The 19,460-nt window shown below is 45.0% G+C and overlaps 1 protein-coding gene across 12 annotated transcripts in view; it reads right to left on the reverse strand.

Annotated features, from left to right (window-relative positions):
- Positions 1 to 14,303: 14,303 nt before the first annotated feature.
- The window catches only part of ZNF366 (zinc finger protein 366), a 335,604-nt gene continuing 330,447 nt past the window's right edge, over positions 14,304 to 19,460 (reverse strand). For all 12 annotated transcript variants that reach the window (XM_067730960.1, XM_067730961.1, XM_067730959.1 and 9 more), the window contains one exon: positions 14,304 to 18,387. In XM_067730960.1, coding sequence (XP_067587061.1) covers positions 17,861 to 18,387 — 527 coding nt within the window. In that variant the 3' untranslated portion in view covers positions 14,304 to 17,860. The remainder of the gene's footprint in view (positions 18,388 to 19,460) is intronic.

Genomic DNA, 19,460 nt, shown 5'->3' on the forward strand with positions numbered 1-19,460 from the left:
GAAACTTGCCCATGACTCAGTTTCCTTTCCTTTCAACTGTCTTTAATGAAGTCCCGAGATCTGGCAATGGCTAAACAACCAGATATGGATGGATCCTAGGCTCTGGTACTCACTAGGCAAAGTAGCCTTTGGGAGTACTTAGATGTGAAGGAAGCTGAGAGTGAAACAACGTTTGTCTAAAGGAATGCTAAGCGTCAAATGGGGGAAGCCAGGTTCGTGGTCCAGGGATTCAAGAACAATACAAGAAGAGAGGAGAAAAAGCAGGAATAAGGAAAGACCATTTTGTCCTGAGTGGGTCTGGGAGACTGGAGCTCTCTCTCTTTATAGGACTGACCCTCTGGTGTGTGGGTAGGGCAGCCTGGGTTAAAGGTACTGGGCAGACTGAATAAGAACCCCTGTTTTCAAAGAAAGAAATACCCTTCATTCTCTTAACCTGACAGCAAAGTAAAAATCAAGAGACTTTCTCCTAGAATGCCAGCCATTCAGCTGATCCCCTTGTCAACAGAAGCTGAAACATCAAAGGCATGGTTTGTCACACAGGGTACCCAAACCAGCAGCTACCCCTGAACGGTGTAGGACAGCCTCGGGATGCAAACGTTGTTGGGAGGCGGGGCTAGGAGGCTTCATTGAAGCTAGATTGAGTCAGATTGTGTATTTATTTGGGGTCAGCTCTAAAGTTGATGGAATGAGGGCTGATGGCTCTGGAGAAGCCATAGTCCTCAAACCACCTTGTGGAACCACTTCCTTTCATCAGACTAGCTTACCCCACTGACGATTAAGGCATGTGAAAGGTGCAGAGAACTGTGGAAGAGATGTTCTTGGGGAGCAGTGATGGTGGTGGAGAACGGGACACACGATGATACCGTCTGACCCCAATAATTTAACTACCCAGTGATTGTAAGAGAATACAATTCAGATTTCCAGTCTATATTTCCATTTTCACTCATGCAAATAGGAACACAATGAAAAAGATGGTGAAGGAAAAAGATATCATAAGAATGAGATTATTTCATCATATCAAGGAAAAGAGAGAGAAAGTGTTCATGAGTAAGTCAAAAAGGGATGTTGGGTAAATAATGAGCACATATCCTCTGTGACATCAGGGTACACATAATAAAAGCAAACAGACTGCAGCCACAGCCAGAGGCGACATTGACCTGGTGGTAGAATTTCCTCCTCGGGAGCTCTTTAGAGCAGAGGGGATGCTCTTGTTTTAACATGGCTTCCGGCTTAGTTGCAGTCCCTGCCCCTCACACACATCCTCACTGCCTCGGGCGTGGTAAGCTCACCTCAACCGAACACCTCAACCAAACACACCCCGCCGCTGTCACCAGTCTCTGCCTGAATTCCTGACCTACAGGGTAACAGTTCACATTGTTGTTTAAGATGCTAAGTTTGGGGGTGATTCATTATACACACAGAGAACCAAAACAGCAACCTGTGGGGCAGGAGGGAGGGAGGTGGGTCCAGGCAGTGGGAGCAGTTGAGCTGTGAGAGCCTTAGCCGTCCCTGTGAGAATTCCTGAAGCTGGCATGACCCTTTAGAGTAACATGTTTTCTTTTTTAAAATCATAGCAATTTTATTTTTTCACCTGCTCCATGGAAGTAGATAAATGGCTTCCTTATTCTTTTCCACAGCTATATAGTATTCCACCGTGTGGAGGTAGGTACCATCACCTATTTAGGAAATCCCCTATTGGTAGGCATTTAGATTGTTCTGATATCTCAAAGCATGCTTCACAGTACATAGGCACACAGTCCTTTCCATGCACAAGCACAGGTCAAAGCACAGAACAAAACCCTAGAACTGGAATTGCTGATATGCAGGTTTCTCACTCACGGTCCAGTGCTGATCTATAGGAGTTGTGACCTGGGAACTGCCTACAGACCCCACTGTACCCATCACACAAGGGGCACTTCATGTGAGCTCAGAGGAGATGCCGGAAAACCTTATGGGTGCATTATACAAAGACATTAAAAGAGAACTGACTCAACAAGTCCTCCGCTGTGTCCTGCACAGACTTTCAGGTCAATAAAAAGTTCTCAAACACCTTCTGTGCTAGGACACCGTGAGACATCCAAAAGAAAGAAAAGACTTCAGGAGCTGAAGATCAATCTACCCACTCAGTGGGACCCAGAAGAGCTGCATCCAATCAGCTGGGTTTTCTCCCTCACTGAGGCAGTTCCAGTTCCCAGGGGAGAGGCTGCCCTGAGGTCACTGAAAGACCACACTCTGTGGTGGTCTTTCCCTCCCTCTCACCTGCCCTCTCTCTCTCTCACTCACACACACACACACTTTTTGTGATAAAGTACACAAAAACAAAACAAGACACTAGCTGAATGATTTGGGTTTCCCATTATCTGCATATAATTCTTTACTCCGGAGTGGGTATTTTCATTTGTTTTGATAAAATGCACATATGTATTTCTGTACATCTAGTATTTCAGTGGCTTTCAAACTATTTTGACTATGACCAATGATAATAAAAACATTTACAACGCAATCTATCCATCTACGTATATCTAAAAACAAGTAGCAACCACCAAAAGCATTTAGCTTTATTGTGCATAAGACTCTCAGATATTTTCAATTCTAGCCTATTCCATTTCGTAAAAATGCTGGTCTCAACCCACTTGATTTCATGACTCACTCATGGGTCAAGATCTGTAGTTTGAAAAACAGGGCACACCACAGGCCTGGGGTAAACTCAGGTGTTTGTCTTGTGTGATAAGAGCCTTAAAAGCCTGTGCTGTCTGCTCGCTAAATTGTTCTTTCTTTAAAAGTTAAAAGTCATCCTCGTTAAATGTACAGGAAGCAACATAAATCCGCCTTTCTCAGAAGTTGGCATTAATGTGCTGTAATTTGGTGCCGGTGCTGGGAATATCAGTAAGTGCACCTGGCTCTGCCGTTCTGCTTGTCTCTCTGTCACAGTTGGGGCATCCCTCTAGATGCCCTTTGATGCAGCTCAAATGAAGAGAATGCAAATGCTAGTCGGCCTGGGCCAAGAATCTGTCTCCCTGACTGGCTCCGTGGCAGAGAGAGGCACGTGCATGTCTCTGTCACTCGCAAGAGTGATTTCTTGTAAGGGGAAGCCAGGCAATGGAGTAAAATGAGAAGCAAGGAAAGGGGTGCAGGTGTGGGAGAATTCTCCCTAACCATATGCTATCACCCCCAAAGCAGTATAAATGATGCCACATTTGTGTTCAGGTCAGTTCAGGAGGATGGGGGAGAGAAACCGACATGGTTTGTAAGTCACCTGGGTGTCAGGCCCTTGGCCAGGCACATTCCCATGTGGTCACTGTAGTAAGTGTAATAGGAGCTAACTGTATTGAGTGCTTATGTTGCTTAAGCATCTATAAGCATTATCCCTCTTAAATCTCACAATTCTATGAGGCAGATGCTATGTGATTCCTAACTTTGCAGAGAGAAAACTGAGGCTTCAAGGGGGAGAATCACTTCCTCCAGGTTACATCACTGGTGTAAGATGGAACAAGGACCAGAGCCCAGGTGTGTCCGAGCCCAGAGCCTGTGCGTGTCACCACTGATACGCATCATCTCTATTTGGCAGATAGGAAACCAGCGCAGAAAGGTTAAGTTGTCTGCCCAAGGTCACACCTGTCGAGGTGACACAGCCAGGATTCACATGGAGTCTGCCTTGACACCATGTTCTTTTAATAGAACCACCCGGCACTGCTGCATCCCAAGCCCACAGTGACCTGGAATAATCTAAGGGGAAATGCGGTTCTTCCAGGAATGCAAGCATGAATGTGGTTGGGTGGACCGACCCCAGGGCTGCTACTGAGAAACGTGGACACTGCTCTTGATTCTCCATAAGATGGCTGGGCGGGGGGCGGAAGGGGGCAAGTCTCAGATGAATCATCCCGTGTCTTCAGACAAATAGCTGCGCAAGCTCATGGACATTTCTGAGCTCCCTAAGGGTCAAATGTAAAGTTGTGATGGCTTTGAAAAATTTTCAACTCAATCTAAAGCCTTGACTTAAAATTCCGTCTTAAACCAGGCACCTTCTGAGAGGCCAAGAGAAATATTATACTTCATTGCTTAGATAAATAGAAGCAGATCGCTGCAGGGCAGGAGCCATGATGCTTGGTTCTTAGAATACTGAGTACTCAAGTCTTTCTTCACTGTTACCTTCTAAAGCCCCAGAAAAGGAATTTCTAATGCTAGGGAAGACATTTAAAACGTGGGGGAAGGGAGAGGTGTCTAGATAGGTAACCTCTACCAATTCCACTGAAGGCATTTGAGTAATAGTTGTTAATATTACACATAGTTAATTTACACGAGTAGAATTCTAGAATCATCCCCTCAACAGGAACTTAATTATTCTGCTCGTAATTTGAGAACTTTCTATGCAACTGATGTATAGTTGTTTATTAGGGCACTCACATCAATGGTCTTTTTATTTATTTATTTAAAAATTTTTTTTTTACCATATGATATCACTTATATGTGGAATCTAAAATATGACACAAATGAACTTATCTATGAAACAAAAACAGACTCACAGACACAGAGAACAGACTTGCCAAAGGGGAGGGGGATAGAGGAAGGGAAGGATTGAGAGTTTGGGATTAACAGCTGCAAACTATTATATAGAGAGAATGGATAAACAACAAGGTCCTACTGTATAGTACAGGGAACTATATTCAATATCCTGCGATAAACCATAATGGAAAAGAATATGGAAAAGAATGTATATACGTTATAATATATATGTATATATAACAGAATCACTTTGCTGTATGCCAGAAGCTAACACAACATTGTAAATCAACTATACTTTAATAAAATAAATTTTTTTAAAAATTGATTTTAAAAAAAATTGAATTTAAATGATGTTAGGTGGGGATGTAGTTCCCACTTCATCACAGTTCCCCCAGCTCTACATTATCTCACACAAGCCCCAATTCTGATTTTATGCTACTTGCCTGACCCTGCAGGAGTCAGTGTTTGCATCCTTTCTGTTCAAGGCAACCCGTCCCTTTGCAGAGAAGGAGTGTGAAGCCCAGAAGGGCTGGGTGACAGGTCCAGGGTTGCTCAGGGATCACTGTCAGGGCACAGAGGAGGGAACCCGGGGGCCCTCCCTTCCAGCCAACACTCACATCTAGAGTTGTCAGTCGCCTTTTTATAAAATGGCCTCCGAGGTCAGAGGGGATGGTGACTATGTGATGCTCATTCTGGTATCTCCAGAGCCTCCCAGCACCGTGTCTGTCACATAGCAGGCACTCAGTAAACATTCATTGAATGAATAAATGAAGTTGCTGATGCCCCTTTTTAAAATTTCAAATGGGAAAATAATGGTTGGTAATACTACAGACAGATTTTTAATTTTAAGAGTAAGGATCAAGGTTTTGATGAATGGATACCGTTCCCCAGTTTTAGAGGCTAAGTATAGACTTTGATCACTAAATGACTCATATTAGTACTAAACTAGCCAAACACGTTCTTTCTCTCTAAACAAACAAACAAAAGTCTCATAGAGGTTTTTTGTTAAAGTTTTTACAGTGTAACATTGTAAGCTTGGACAAGGGGATAGACAGTTCCCAGCAACTTGGCTCCTGGTTGGATGCAGGTTCTACTGCTTCCGTGTGCATGGGTGTCACCACCCTCCAGGCTCACCCAAATGGAAGGGGCAGCTCTGCCCACTATTCACAGACAAGTCCCAGCAAAGACTCACCCCAATCTTTTTGGTACAAATTTTACAAGGGCCAACCCAAGGTATATCCAGCTTACTGTAGTTATTAGCTCACCTGGCAATTCAGGGTCAAGGGACAATAGGATCAGGGAACAAAAAGGAAAATGGACTAGTAAAACAGAATAAAGCAACTGGGATAGACTTCTTTTCAACACTCAAGCAGAGTCATTGTCCTTTGAAGGATAGGAGGTACCAAAAAACAGCACGACAACAGGAATAAACCCCATATAAATCACTGGAGCATCCACTTTCTGTTTACAAGGAAAAAGCTCTGGTCCATCTTTTACTTTCTATTTTTATATTCATGAGAAACAAACAAGTAGATTATAAAATGAATTATGGATCTCAGCATTAACAGCTGAACAGATAAAGGAATTTAAATAAAAAATTATGATCACGATGAGATACCATTTCACACCTATTAGGATGGCTCTTATCCAAAAAATGGAAAATTACAAGTATTGGAGAGGATGTGGAGAAGTTGGAAGCTTTGTGCATTGCTGATGGGTATGTAAAATGGTGCAGACACTGTAGGAAACAGTTTGGCAGTTCTTCAAAAATGTATACATAAAATTACCATATGACCCAGCAATTCCACTTTTAGGTATATATCCAAAATAAATAAAAGTAGGGACTCAAACAGATATTTCTACACTAATGTTCATAGCAGCATTGTTCACAATAGCCAAGAGATAGAAACAACACTATGTTCATTACAAGACAGATGAATGGATAAACAAAACGTTTATCATACAATTCAGTCTTAAAAGGGAATGAAATTTTGATATGCGCTACAACATGGATGAACCTTGAAAACATTGCTAAGTAAAATAAGACAGACACAAAGGACAAATATCGTGTGATTACACTTATATGAAGTTATCTAGAGTAGTCAAATTCATAGAGCCAGAAACTAGAATATAGGTTACCAGGGGCGAAGGAGAGGGGATACTTATTGTTTAGTGGGTACAAAGTTTCTGTTCGGGATGATGAAAATTTTTTGGAAATGAATAGTGGTGATGTTGTACAACATTATGAAAGTGCTTAGTACCACTAAATTGCACACTTAAGAATGGTTAATATGACCAGTTTTATGCCACACATCTCTTACCACAATAAAAAAGAATATATTGTAAAACCTGTGAATATTTCAAGTATCTTCACAATATCGTACAAACATCACCACCAGCTGCTGCCACCTCCCCCAGAGGAGGTGTTCCATAACACAGAGTCAGGCGAAATGGGATCTGCTGACGTTCACTGGATGCTCGGCTGGCCTAGAATCGTTTTCCTACACCAGGAACTGGGGGAAATGGGAGCTGCCCCTCGGCTTCTAAATCCCCTGGAATAGCTCTTGCACAACGCAGGGCTGTGGGGAAGGAGGGACTGGGCTCACCACTGCCCCGCTCAGCTCCTCCTTAGTGAGCAAAGGTTTGGGTGGGGGGAACTGACACCACCGCCTGGTCACCCATCCAGGATAGGTCTTCTGCACGGAGCTGGGGAGATGGGAATTACTACCTGGCTGTCAAGCCCATGGCAACAGTCTTGCACAACATGGATCTGGGCAGGTGGGGGGCAGGGGCGGTGCAGACATGCCTACCACTGTTCCTACTGAGTTTCTGCAGATTTTGTTGAATACGCATTCCTGAAATTGTAAGTTCTTTGGTCCATCTCCAGAGATTTTGAATGGTTATCTTTGCTAGTTTTTACCAGTTTAATAAAGGTCTCTCTGGGAGTGAGGTTGCACTGGGATCCTCACACCGCTGTTCTGGGAGCCCCCTCCTTCGCCACAGAGTTTTAACCATAATGGAAAGATGCATATATTTGAATAGCAGCATTTTGTACAGATCCCCTTGAAGGATACTCCTGGTAAGTTCATGTGTCGATTTTATACCCTTCTTACAGTATTCCAAGGAGAAGCAGAGATGATGGCCACATCCAATCTCAAGTCTGTCTAAAACCCTGCTGGAGGTGGTGCAGTGGTGGCCAAGTCCTTGGCTCAGAGAGCTAACAGTCTGAATAAGGAGAAGCATCTGATTAGATAAATCTGAGATCAAAAGTGAAGTGTCCCTGCAGGAAGGTAAGAGGATTAGCATCTTGGAGGCACACAGAGCTTTTGGAAAGACAAGCCCTTTGAAATCCACAGAATCACCTGTGTTCTTCAGAGAGGCACTCAGAGTGACTTCTGAAGGGATTAGACCCCGTCTGCGGTGCTTGCTTCACAGAGACGCATCATCACATTTGATGAATGTTTATCGAATGTCCCCTGGGAGAGTGACATTGTCATTATCTGTTTCTAAGGCTCTGGATAACCTTGTTTCGATTTGTGCTTTCTCTTCCTGTAAAGATGTGGCTATTGCTGGGGATTTCATACTTCTTTTATGTTTAGTTGGTTTTTAAAGAGTGAGAAGAGGTAGCTGACTCAATGTTCTATACATGCAGTCTTGCAGAACCACAGCTGAGGGTATTAAATAATATTCTGACTTGGATAAACTGCCACTCAAAGTGAAGGTGTTTTCTTCACCAGGCTTGCTACAGGTTGGAAGGGAAACTGCCCTTCAACAGCGGCAAATGACACAGCCGTCATGTCTGCAAGTCCAGAATGATTGATAGATTTTACCTCATCTATTCCCTCATCTCACACAGGTTGGAGACCAGATTCATTATTACTACTTTCTAGAAGAAGAAATAAAATTATTTTCCGGCGTGCTCAATGTGATGAATTGCTAAAACGAACGAAGTAACCCCTTTAGGTTTCTCTTAATGTATCTCTCCATTTTCCTTCCAAAGGCCATTTGTTTATTAAGATCTGCCCAGTGAAGAGACTTGTAATGCATATTTCAAACATCAATTTAAAATGATTCTTCAGGTACGCTGCCAGAAACTAAGAGCCCCCCCTTCCCATTGCCTCTGTGATCTCCGGCATGTCCTTCCAAGCACCCTCCCCCTTTCCCCCTCCCTGCCCACGTGCATGCTGAATAGCAAGGATTTCTGGCTGCACTTATTGTTTGGGTCAAGTTCAGAGAGTGTTCTTGTGTTTCTTTCATCATCTAATAAAGATGGGGGGCAGAGGTCAGGGGAAGTACGTCTTGGAGATGAAGGGCAAATTGAGATCTTTGATTCAAAGACTGTGGCTCCATCACTTTCTCTTACATTGAAATGGTATTCATCCCACACTTCCTACTGCAAATCACTCTGGTACGACGTGACAATGCAGCAGATACACAAGGCCTTTTCCCACATCACACTACAAACACAGACACCCTCTCCGGGGAACCTAAGAGAAACTTTTGGGCTTCCACTTCCCCTCGTTTGTTTGAAGGATCAAGAGAACACAGTTCCATTTTCAACAAAAATTAAAAAGGAAAATCATGAAAAGAGCCAACCTCCTTTTTTTCTCTCTTAATATATTGTTGCATCCAGGGAAGAGGAAACAGTGAGCGCCACTGATACTGGGTCCCCAGAGACCCTGTAAGGGTCACTCCCCAGCTCTCAGATGAGCTCCTCTTTCTCCACTTGCAGAGCAAGTTCCTAATGGGGCTGCAAGTTACTCTTGGCTCAGGGCTGCTGTGCAAAAATGAAATGCCATGGTGCTTCAGGGGACCAGGCTGCGTTCGCACCTGGGATTTTACAAGGAGGACAGTGTTTAGCTTTAAGGCTTTGGAGATTCGGATAAGGAGATTTGAAAAACCGTGTTCCTGCCACCCTCCATAGGCCTGTAAGAACTGTGTGTTCCTTAAGGGCAGGGACAGACTCCTGCCACACATTTTTGTTTTTTATTTCTTCTTAAGGTACTTACTGTCTGTGGTGCCGTGGACCAATTCACTTTGGGACGCAAAACATGACAACATCTTGTTCATTCTGCAGTGTTGCAAAATAATGTGTGCACTGGATAAAATTTTCCAGATAACTGGACTGTCACCCTTTGAGAACTGAATAGTTTAAAATGAAAATGGATTTGGAGTACATTTAGTTAGTAAATATGGTTGAGAGGATGAACTGTTCTTTGACTGTGCAAGTCCATTATCATGAACATGTATTATTTTACTGGCTGGATCAGAGATGTCTCCAGGGCCTGGGGAGACGAAAAGGACTCTTTGAGCCTCACCTTACAGTCTTGGAGTTCTAGCCTCCTTCCCTTGGTTTACTGAGTTCTAACTCTGTGTCCCTTTCTCTTCACTGCTGCCATTTCTTCCCAGGATCCGTGTAACAAGGTTCACTGTCTTTTTCAGTCTCAACTATTTTCTTTTTCGCCAATCATAACCCAGAACAAAATTGAGAGAAACCAGATGGACTTACTTTTACGTATATTACTTGGCGAACATGCTCTTGCCAAGAGAGTAAAGAGCGTGGGTTTTATGATAGCTATAAAAATCTAATTCATCTTTTCTGTCATTATGTGAGGAGATGGACTTTATATCAAGTGGCATTCTACTTTGTACTTAGAAAAATATGTATTTATCTTGTTATTAAAATTAAAATGTGCTTTAAGCAGAACAAGTCGATGGGACCTCCAAAACAGATTTGGAAGCATCCATTTCTAACTTCCTCTTTGCTACCTTTTAAATCCAGGCCAGTATTATCTTCTACAGACTATTAAAACTGCCTCTTACGCAGACGTAGAGAGTGGACTTGAGGACACGGGGAGGGGGAAGGGTAAGCTGGGATGAAGTGAGAGAGTAGCATGGACATATATGCACTACCAAACGTAAAATAGATAGCTAGTGGGAATCAGCCGCATAGCACAGGGAGATCAACTCGGTGGTTTGTGACCACCTAGAGGGGTGGGATAGGGAGGGTGGGAGGGAGGGAGACACAAGAAGGAGGAGATATGGGGATATATGTATATGTATAGCTGATTCACTTTGTTATAAAGCAGAAACTAACACACCATTGTAAAGCAATTATACTCCAATAAAGATGTTAAAAAAAACAGAATTAAATGTAAGACCTGAAACCATGAAACTTCTATTAGAAAACATAGGAATAAAGCTCTTTGACATGGGCAAAAACCCCTGCCTCTTAATGGTCTCCCAGCATCATCCTGGCTTCCTTCCAACCCACCCTTCACACGATAGTCAGAATGAGCTTTAGAAAATGTAAATCTCATTATTTCACCCCCATGCTCAGTGGCTTGCCGTGTCAGCCTCACCTTGCATCACCCTCCCTCTCCTGCTGTGTTCTCCGCACTGTCCTTCTTTCCTTGGCCATGTCCCCTTCAATCACAGACCTTTGCAGATGCTGTCTGCTCTGCCTGAAATGCTCTTGCCTTTGTTTTCTCCATGGCTGGGTCTTTCCATCCTTCAGTTCTCAAATTAAACGTCACTCCCTGACCACTCTAATTAAAGTAGATATTCACTATTATTGTCTATCTAGAGTAGAGGTGTGTGCATAGACATATGGGAGTGAACACAAAGTATGAAAATCTTTGTATCACATGCTAACACCCATCAGATAGCATCCACCATGGAGGAACATTAAATAGTGAGGCAGACAAGTGACCTTGCCAGTTGACTTCAGCCCTCTGTCAACAGCCACTCCAGTGCTGTAACAAAGAGCATATGAATGAAGGGGCCACAGTGGCAGAGATGCAGGCTACACATGAGCACAACAGCATGAATTGCATTGACCAAGGCTGATCTATCGCTGAATATCCAACATACCAGCAATGAAGACTGATGCTGAGCTTGCAATATGGCACCGTTGCTCAAGAAGACCAATTGGTCACTTGGTGAGAAGTTGACTATACCGAGTCCCTTTTGACTTGAAGAGCCAGTAGTTCTTTGCCTCAGGAATAGACGCACAGTACCTCAGATGTAGGTTTGCCCTTTCTGCTGGTAGGACCTCAGCCAGCACTGCTTTGCAAGGGGTAGGGTTATGGAGTGTTTGTTCTATCGGCACAGAATCCTATATAATATCACATCAAACCATAGAATTCACATTACAGTAAATGAGGTGAGAGATGGGCCTATGACCACAGGATCTATTGGTCATATCACATACACACCACCCAGAAGTGGTTAGCTCCCTAGAGCTCTTCTTGGAGGAAATACCCCACAAGGATGGGGTGTCATCCTCCAGTGCATTCATTGAATCAAAGACTTTTATATGGTCCTATGTCCTCAACAGGAAGAATGCCTGGGTCCAGGGATAAAGGGTGGAAGCAGGAGTGGCCCTACTTCCCTTCACTCATGTGACATGCTGGGAGACTTAGTATTTCTCGTCCCTGTGACACTGAGCTCTGCAGGGTTAGCAATTCTTCTCCTCAAAGAGGGTACACTTCCACCTGGGGCATAGCAAGAGAACCACTGAATGATAAGCCATGTCTGTCGCCGGGGCACTTTTTATTCCTTGTTTCCAGGGACCAGCAGATAAGGAAAGGAGTCACCATCTTGGCAGAGGTAAACCACCTGATCAGCAGGAGAGAGTAAGGCTGTTGTTACACAAGGGGTCAGGGAAGAATGCGTACGGAACCCACCTAGGGTTAATTTGGCATTTCCTTCCCCACCTGTGACTGTAAATGAACAGGTACAGCAACTCCATTCTGAGAAGGACATCTGTCTTAGTCTGTTTGGGCACAGACTGAGTGGCTTACACAACAAACATTGATTTCTCACAGTTCTGGAGGTTGGGAAGTCCAAGACGAGGTGCCGGCAGCTCCTGTGTCTGGTGAGGACCCTCCTCCTAGCTTGCAGATGGCCACCTTCTTGCTGTGTCCTTACGTTGTAGAGAGAGAAGACTCTGATCTTAGCACTGATCCCATCATGGGGGTCCCATCCTCATGAATTTATCTAAACCTAATTATTTCCCAAGAGTCCTACCTCCAAATACCATCTCACTAGGGGTTAAGGCTTAAGGGGCACAGGGGGTGGGAAGGACAAAGCCATTCGGTCCAGGGCAACATGATGACCAAGGCTCAGACCCTTTGGAGATGAGGGTCTGGGTCAAGCCACCTGGAAAGCCACTGAGCCTGGCAGAGAGGGATCTAGACAGGTAATGGGGGAAGGAGAAAATGAACATCAGCGTGTCTCCTAGACTAATGGCAGCGATGGGGCTGAAGTTTACCCACTACTCTCCCTTTTCTTAGTTCTCCCTCAGGGAGAGAGGCCCACTGGAATCCTGGAGAAGATATTCTGTGAGTGTATGTGAAGAAGTGGATTGGAGTGATGCAAGAGGTGGGCTGCGGCAGACGCAGAGATGAGTGACCCGGTCTCTCTTCAGAGACGGCCTTGTGCTAAGCTGTGGGCAATGCAGTCAGCAGACGCCTCCAGCCAGCAGCTCCCTGAGCCCCTCAGGGTCTGTCCCTGCTGCAGGGTCACACCTTCCTGAGGTCACGCTCTTCCTGGACAGCTCACATCTGGAGACTGAGCAAGGCGGGTGCGCAAAGGCCTGGACGCCTCTGCCCAGTGTGGCACAGCTCCGACGGGCAGAACTTGCCCCGGGGCTGCCCACCATGTTGGGTGAGGCTTGGTCAGGCATGCATTACAGTCTGGATTCTCTTTGCTCAATCTTCTCTCCTCCTCCTTCTTTTCACTGGTACTGATCCCTATAAACATCTTACACCCAAATCTGTCTCAGCATCTACTTCCAGAGAACCCAACCTGCTACAGGCTATATGCTTGGAGGGCAAAGGAGGAACTTGCTAACTAAGTAATTTGGAGCAAGTCATTTCACTCTCCTGACCCTCCAGTTCCTCATCAGTAAAATGGAGATAATAACCTTTGCCTCTCAGGGTTGCATGAGGCTTAAATGAGATTGAGTGTATAAGTCACCTGGCACAGTGCTTGGCAAGTAACAGCATATAACGTTTAAAAGGGAGGTTTCCTGAGAAATGGACAGCTTCCCATGCTGACACAGCTTTGTGAGTGCTCTGGTGAAGGGAGACAGCTGAGTGTTCAGTTTTCTGGCCAATTCACTGATGGTAATAATAATGGCTAAGTCTTACAAGGCATACACTGTGAGCGAGGCACAGGAGTGTCTTCGTATATTAATTCACAAAACCATCTGGTGAGAAGGTGCTGTTCTGGGTCCCATTTTACAGATGAGGAGACTGAGGCACAGAGAGATGCTCACAAATTCATCTCAGGTCCCAAAGACTGGAAGTGAGAGAGCTGGGCTTTGAATCCAGGAACCTGGCACCAGAATTTGTGCTCTTGCCCACGAGAACATACACTGTACAAAGAACTCGACGCAGAATAAAGTAATCCTGCCTCTAGCCTCCCACTTCTCCATGACACCCTTCCAGAACTAATTTTTCTGAATAGGAGAGAAGAGGATGAGGAAGATGTCGCCTGCCTGCTGCTGAGCTGAAGTTTATTAATCCTTTTGAAGCCTTAAGGGAGGGAGACATCACCCGTGTCTCCCTGGGGCCAAGACGCCCACCTGTAGGAACTGCTCTGGCAGATCATCTGAGGGCAGGAGTAAGACATTGACAGTGGCAGCTTCCTTGCAAAATTTCAGGTATTCACAAATAATTAACTCAGTTTTTTCAACACGTCTTTATTTGCTTAAATTAACAAAATATAGGTTACATGCTATGTTCAGGTAAACTGCTTTTTCACTGAAGCAGAAAGCAATATTCACAACTTGGGTTGCTACACACTTTGAGTTTTATTTTTAAATAGCAAGCCAGAATTCTGTACAAAATCAACATCTGGTGTAATGTTGTCCAAATATGTGAAGGATTTTAAATGTTAGCTCTGTTACATTTTGTTCCAGCAAAGCAGACAAAGATCGTAATTCAAAACACGATGTTAATATTTTATTAAATGCCCTCAGGGCTTAATAAATACAGTATGCACATTGGGTTGTCTCATGTAACTACTCACATACAAATATACCAGTTACCCTTCTGGGGTCATGGAAAGTCAGCCTCAGTCTCATGGCCAGTGGGGAGTCAAATTTTTAAAAAGAGAGAATGAGTTGAAAGGCAACAACAGGGGGTAATCATAGGCCGGAATAAGAAGGATAAAAGAAAAATATGCCAGTTGGCTGGGTCAGTTGGTTGGTTCAAAGACAGTGGTCAAAAGCCTGGAAAGCATTTGGTAGTGACCTATTTTCAGAGTGTCACAATGTGATGGATTTCATGCTATCCTGGTCCTGGGATTGCTGATGACCTTGGATGGTTTCCTCCCTTAATTCTCTTGAGGATGGCCTCATGGCTTCTCTTTCAGACTTGCATCCTGGTTAATTAGCTCTAGGCAAGGTTGGCCAACCCTCCCCTTAGCTCTGCACTTAATGCATAGGGTGCCTTTTTTTTTTTTTTTTTTTTTTGCGGTACGCGGGCCTCTCACTGTTGTGGCCTCTCCCGTTGCGGAGTACAGGCTCCGGACGCGCAGGCTCAGCGGCCATGGCTCACGGGCCCAGCCACTCCGCGGCATGTGGGATCTTCCCGGACCGGGGCACGAACCCGTGTCCCCTGCATCGGCAGGCGGACTCTCAACCACTGTGCCACCAGGGAAGCCCCTAAACTGGAACACTTTTGAGAGTTAAGGTGACACTCTTAGTAACTACCTGGGGACAACAGGTATAAGCCCGGGTTGTCCCAGGCCAACCAGGATGTTGGTCACATACAAAACCAAGGTTTTAGCCTTGGTTCTCAGAAGGTCAGTGCATATGAACCAGTGGGTTATATCTAATTAAGTCTCTCATATCCAGAGTCAAGAATGAAAAACAGGCTTTAGAATACATTCCATAACAATTTTTTATGACTTTTCCTAGACCCTTTTCTCTTCCTCCAAATGAAATTTTACTTGGAAGCCTAACACATAAAACAGATGGAATTTGAGCCGCTCTGAGTGAAGTGGGGATATGGGTTGAGAATTTTCCCTCCCCTGGCAGCTCTAGAAGGGCCTAAGAGGGACCTCTTGCTTCTCAGCACACAATGTGGAAACCAGCATTCTAGACCATACTCTTTCCATCTCAACATTAACTTGTTCCTCAAACACTCCCACGTGATTCGTTTTGGGTGGAAAAGTCTACACCTTGCTATTCTAGTTTTTCTAGTTCCTATTCCAGCTCCGCACACCCAGAACAAACTGGAAATCTGCAGCCTTTGTAGCAGGTCCTCCACTCTGCCAGCCTCTGAGTGATGTCATCAGAGGCACTGATGAGCTGTATTAAAAATAATGGATGGAAGGCAAATTGCCCCTATGAAGATCTGGATGGATTCTTGGCCCAGAGTTGTGCTGGTAACCGCAGAAAACCACACTCTTCCCTTCACCATCCCCTTTGCAGGTGCTCTGACCTTGGGGCATAGATGGCAGTAGCCAACACAAGCAGCTTTGGCACGTTGTAGTGGTGGTGAGGCTGGGCGAAGGAGGCTTAAGCAAGGCAGCGGGAGGAACGCATCAGGGATTGACAAAGCGCACGTGTGACTGACAAGAACTAGATGAGGCTGACGGGGAAGCACCTTGGCCAAGAGAAAAAGCCAGCATTCCACAGGCAGAGATGGGCCAGGTCGTCTAAAGAAATGTACTGGTAACTTTGGGAGGAGAAGAAGCAAATAATAAACAGTACCTAGCTCTACAAATACGAGTTGAAACTACCAAGGGACAGTTTTTACATAAACACAGACACAGTACCAGAGGGTCACTGCTTATGGTCAGTCACACATATGTGACATCCTGTCAGCACTGCTTTATTCGTCAGACGCCGGTGCCTAAGGGAAGCCTACCTGTGGGGCTCGACCCACCCTTGACAGTCACTGCCACTCACTGGACTCACGATTCACACATCTAGGAAGAAATAATTAGTCACTATAGGCTGGCTATGTATTTTTAAACATTAAGTGACCATAAGCAACACAGGCATCATTTCTAGTACAAAAAGTGTGTGTTTATACAGTGTGTGTGTGTGTGTGTGTGTGTGTGTGTGTTTCCTCTCGTGAGGCTCTTACAGAACAGGTAAAAAGGCCTAAGTCAGCAGTATGATTTCAAGGTTTCCTGCTTTCTATCTTAATGAGTCTAAAGCCAGAAGCTGAAATATTTATGGAGTGCCTGGGAGGGGGTCTTGGGAGCCACTATTTCAGCCTAGTCAATCTTTCTCAACCCTGGCTGCACAGAAGAGTCATCTGGGGCAACTTGGAAAATAACCAGTGCTAGAGCTCCACCCTAGACCAATTAAATCAGGACCTCAGGGCGTCAGGCCCCAGTGTTGGTATGTTTTAAAAGGCTCCCTGAGATGATTCTAATGTTCAGGTAGCATTGAGAATACAGCCCAGAAAATCCTTTACTAGTGATTAGCCTATGGTTATTCTAATACTCTAAATAAGTTAGAGCTTAAATTTCAGGGAGAGTTCCTCCCCCCCACCCAGCTCCAGCACTGAGGAGGAATCCACTGCTCATGGGGTGACAACTCTTCCTGCAGCTGCTTTACGGGGCACGAAGCCTCGAGCAAGGTCTCCAGGAGAGAGCTCTGCTCAGGACACGGGGTTAGCCTGCAGACGCTGAGCACTGGCGGGCTATCTGAAAATATGCTCCAAATGCCACATCTGATGAAGGTTAGCAGAAGCCAAATGAGGCAGACCCAGGCAGGAATCTAAGTATTGCTGTTTTTTTTCCTTAGTCAAAATTATTCTTATTCTCTTGAAATGTTATCTTATATCTGCAGCAACTACTTGAGAACGTCCTCTTCAATAACTCACCCTCCTGTGTCATTTCTGGCGTTTTTTGATTATTTAATATAGCAAATTTTAAACTATATACAACTACTCATATTTTCATCTATCTGGAAAAATATTATACCTTTTACACATTCAACTAAAGAGTCATTAATAAGGTAACATGTCAAGCACCATATTTTTGCAACTAGAAAGAAATTTACCGTATTAGTCAATGGAAGATATAATTTCTAAAAGCACCTCGGCATCAGCTTACAGTTAGATGTCTAGAAGAATATGTACAGTTTATTACACTGGAGATCCACGAAATAACACTGAAGAAGACCTTGCATGTGTGTTAAAAATCAAGGGCCCAATGAATGACCTGAGAAGCATTTACGTGAGTGAGGACATCCCTGCTCACTTAGTCTGAGCCATTTGTAAAGATTCGTGCCCTTCTCCGCCTCCAGCAAACGAGAGCTCATGCGGAAAGCTGTACTTGCACAGCCTAGTGCTCATTCTCCAAGTGTAATTTTTAAACCGTCCACTTAGATCCCTAAAAGCACTGCTTGGTTTTCCATTTTCCTCTCCAGTAATTCTTTTAAACTCTCATCTCTGTGCTTGAAGTACAAGTAATCAGAAAAGGAGGGGCCCCGCCGAGCGCTCTGCAGGGCCCGGAGGAGGCCGGGACACTCGTCTCTGCGGGCAAACTCTCTCTCCCGGACGCCCTCGGGCCCGGGGCTGGCCCGGCTCTTCGGCTGGAGGTCCCCTTGCGGCGCGTCCTCCCCCGCCTGCGCCTCCGCCCTGGGGCCCGGGTCGGCCTTGGCGGACAGGTCCTGCGGCGCGCAGAGCGGGGGGCTGCGGGGGCTGAGGCCCGGGCTGTCCCGCCCCGCCTCGCAGCAGTTGTCGTCGTCGTCCTCCTCGTGGCAGGAGCTGCCCCTGGCGCTCTCCACATCCGGCTGGAAGGCTGGCCCCTTGGCCCGACGCCTCTGGGACAGGTCGAAGGGTTCCTCCTGCTGCAGGCTCCTCAGGCCCCCCGCCGTCTGCGCCCCGGCAACTCTCCCCCTTCCAAAACCTGCCGGAGCAAAGGCACGTTCAGGCCCCGGGAAACGTTCAGGTCGCTGGGCGGAACCCAGGGCCGGTTAGTGTAGCTTGCTTTTGCATTTGAAAAGCAGAGAAATCCCCAGGAAGGCTGTAGAGAGATGGGCCCTGTCACAGATGGAGTCTACATCGGTATGACTCCTTCCAGGGGAATTTGGCAACATGCAAGAAAAGCTTTAAAAATAAGCACACCTTTGACTCAGCAGTTACACTACTGAGAATTTAAACTATGAGAACAGTCTGGCAGGTGCACAAGATGTATATGTAAGGATGCTCATCACCACGCTTCTAATAGTGAGACTGTGAAAACAATTATCAATTTAACGATAGAGGTTTGTTTAAATAAATAATAGTACCTCCATACAATGAAGGTATGACGTGTGTAGAAGGTACTTCTATGTGTAGAAGATGCAGAGACCTATTACTGATCATAAAAGGTATTCTCTATATCCTTTAAGTAAAAGAAATATATATTTATCATATATATTATTTATCATATATATTAATAGTGTAGATTCTATTTTATATATCAAAAACTATCTGGAAGGACATATGCCAAAATCTCAAAAATGATTAACTATGAGGTGATTTTTACATTTTCCTTTTCACTTCAAATATATTTCTTTTTATTTTAACAGTGAGCACACATTTTACCATAAGAAAAAAAATAAAACAATAATAGAGATATTTTCAACTTGAAAAAAACCCCAGATATTCCATTTGGGACCAAGGGGGCCACCCCATAACTGGGCCCCCTGAGCACAGACAGAGTAGGTAGGGAGGGTGCAGGAAGGTCCTCTGAGGAGCTCAAAAGCCCTTGTGTCCCACCACAAGGGTCCTTGCTGTTGGGCACAGTGATGTAAGAGGGTCTCATTTTTAGTTTCAGTTTGAAGGCCCTTGTAGGGATGGACTTTTCAGCAGCCAACAGGCATGTGGTAGCGCTCCACCTGATTTGATCTTGGAGGTGTCTGCCCGTGGTAAGCCAGCAGCCAGGCCCTGAGGACCAGGCGGGGAGGACTGAAGAGAGGGATGGGAGGGAGGGGGCTG

Source organism: Pseudorca crassidens, chromosome 3 (genome assembly GCF_039906515.1).
Source record: "Pseudorca crassidens isolate mPseCra1 chromosome 3, mPseCra1.hap1, whole genome shotgun sequence".
Classification (NCBI taxonomy): Eukaryota; Metazoa; Chordata; class Mammalia; order Artiodactyla; family Delphinidae; genus Pseudorca; species Pseudorca crassidens.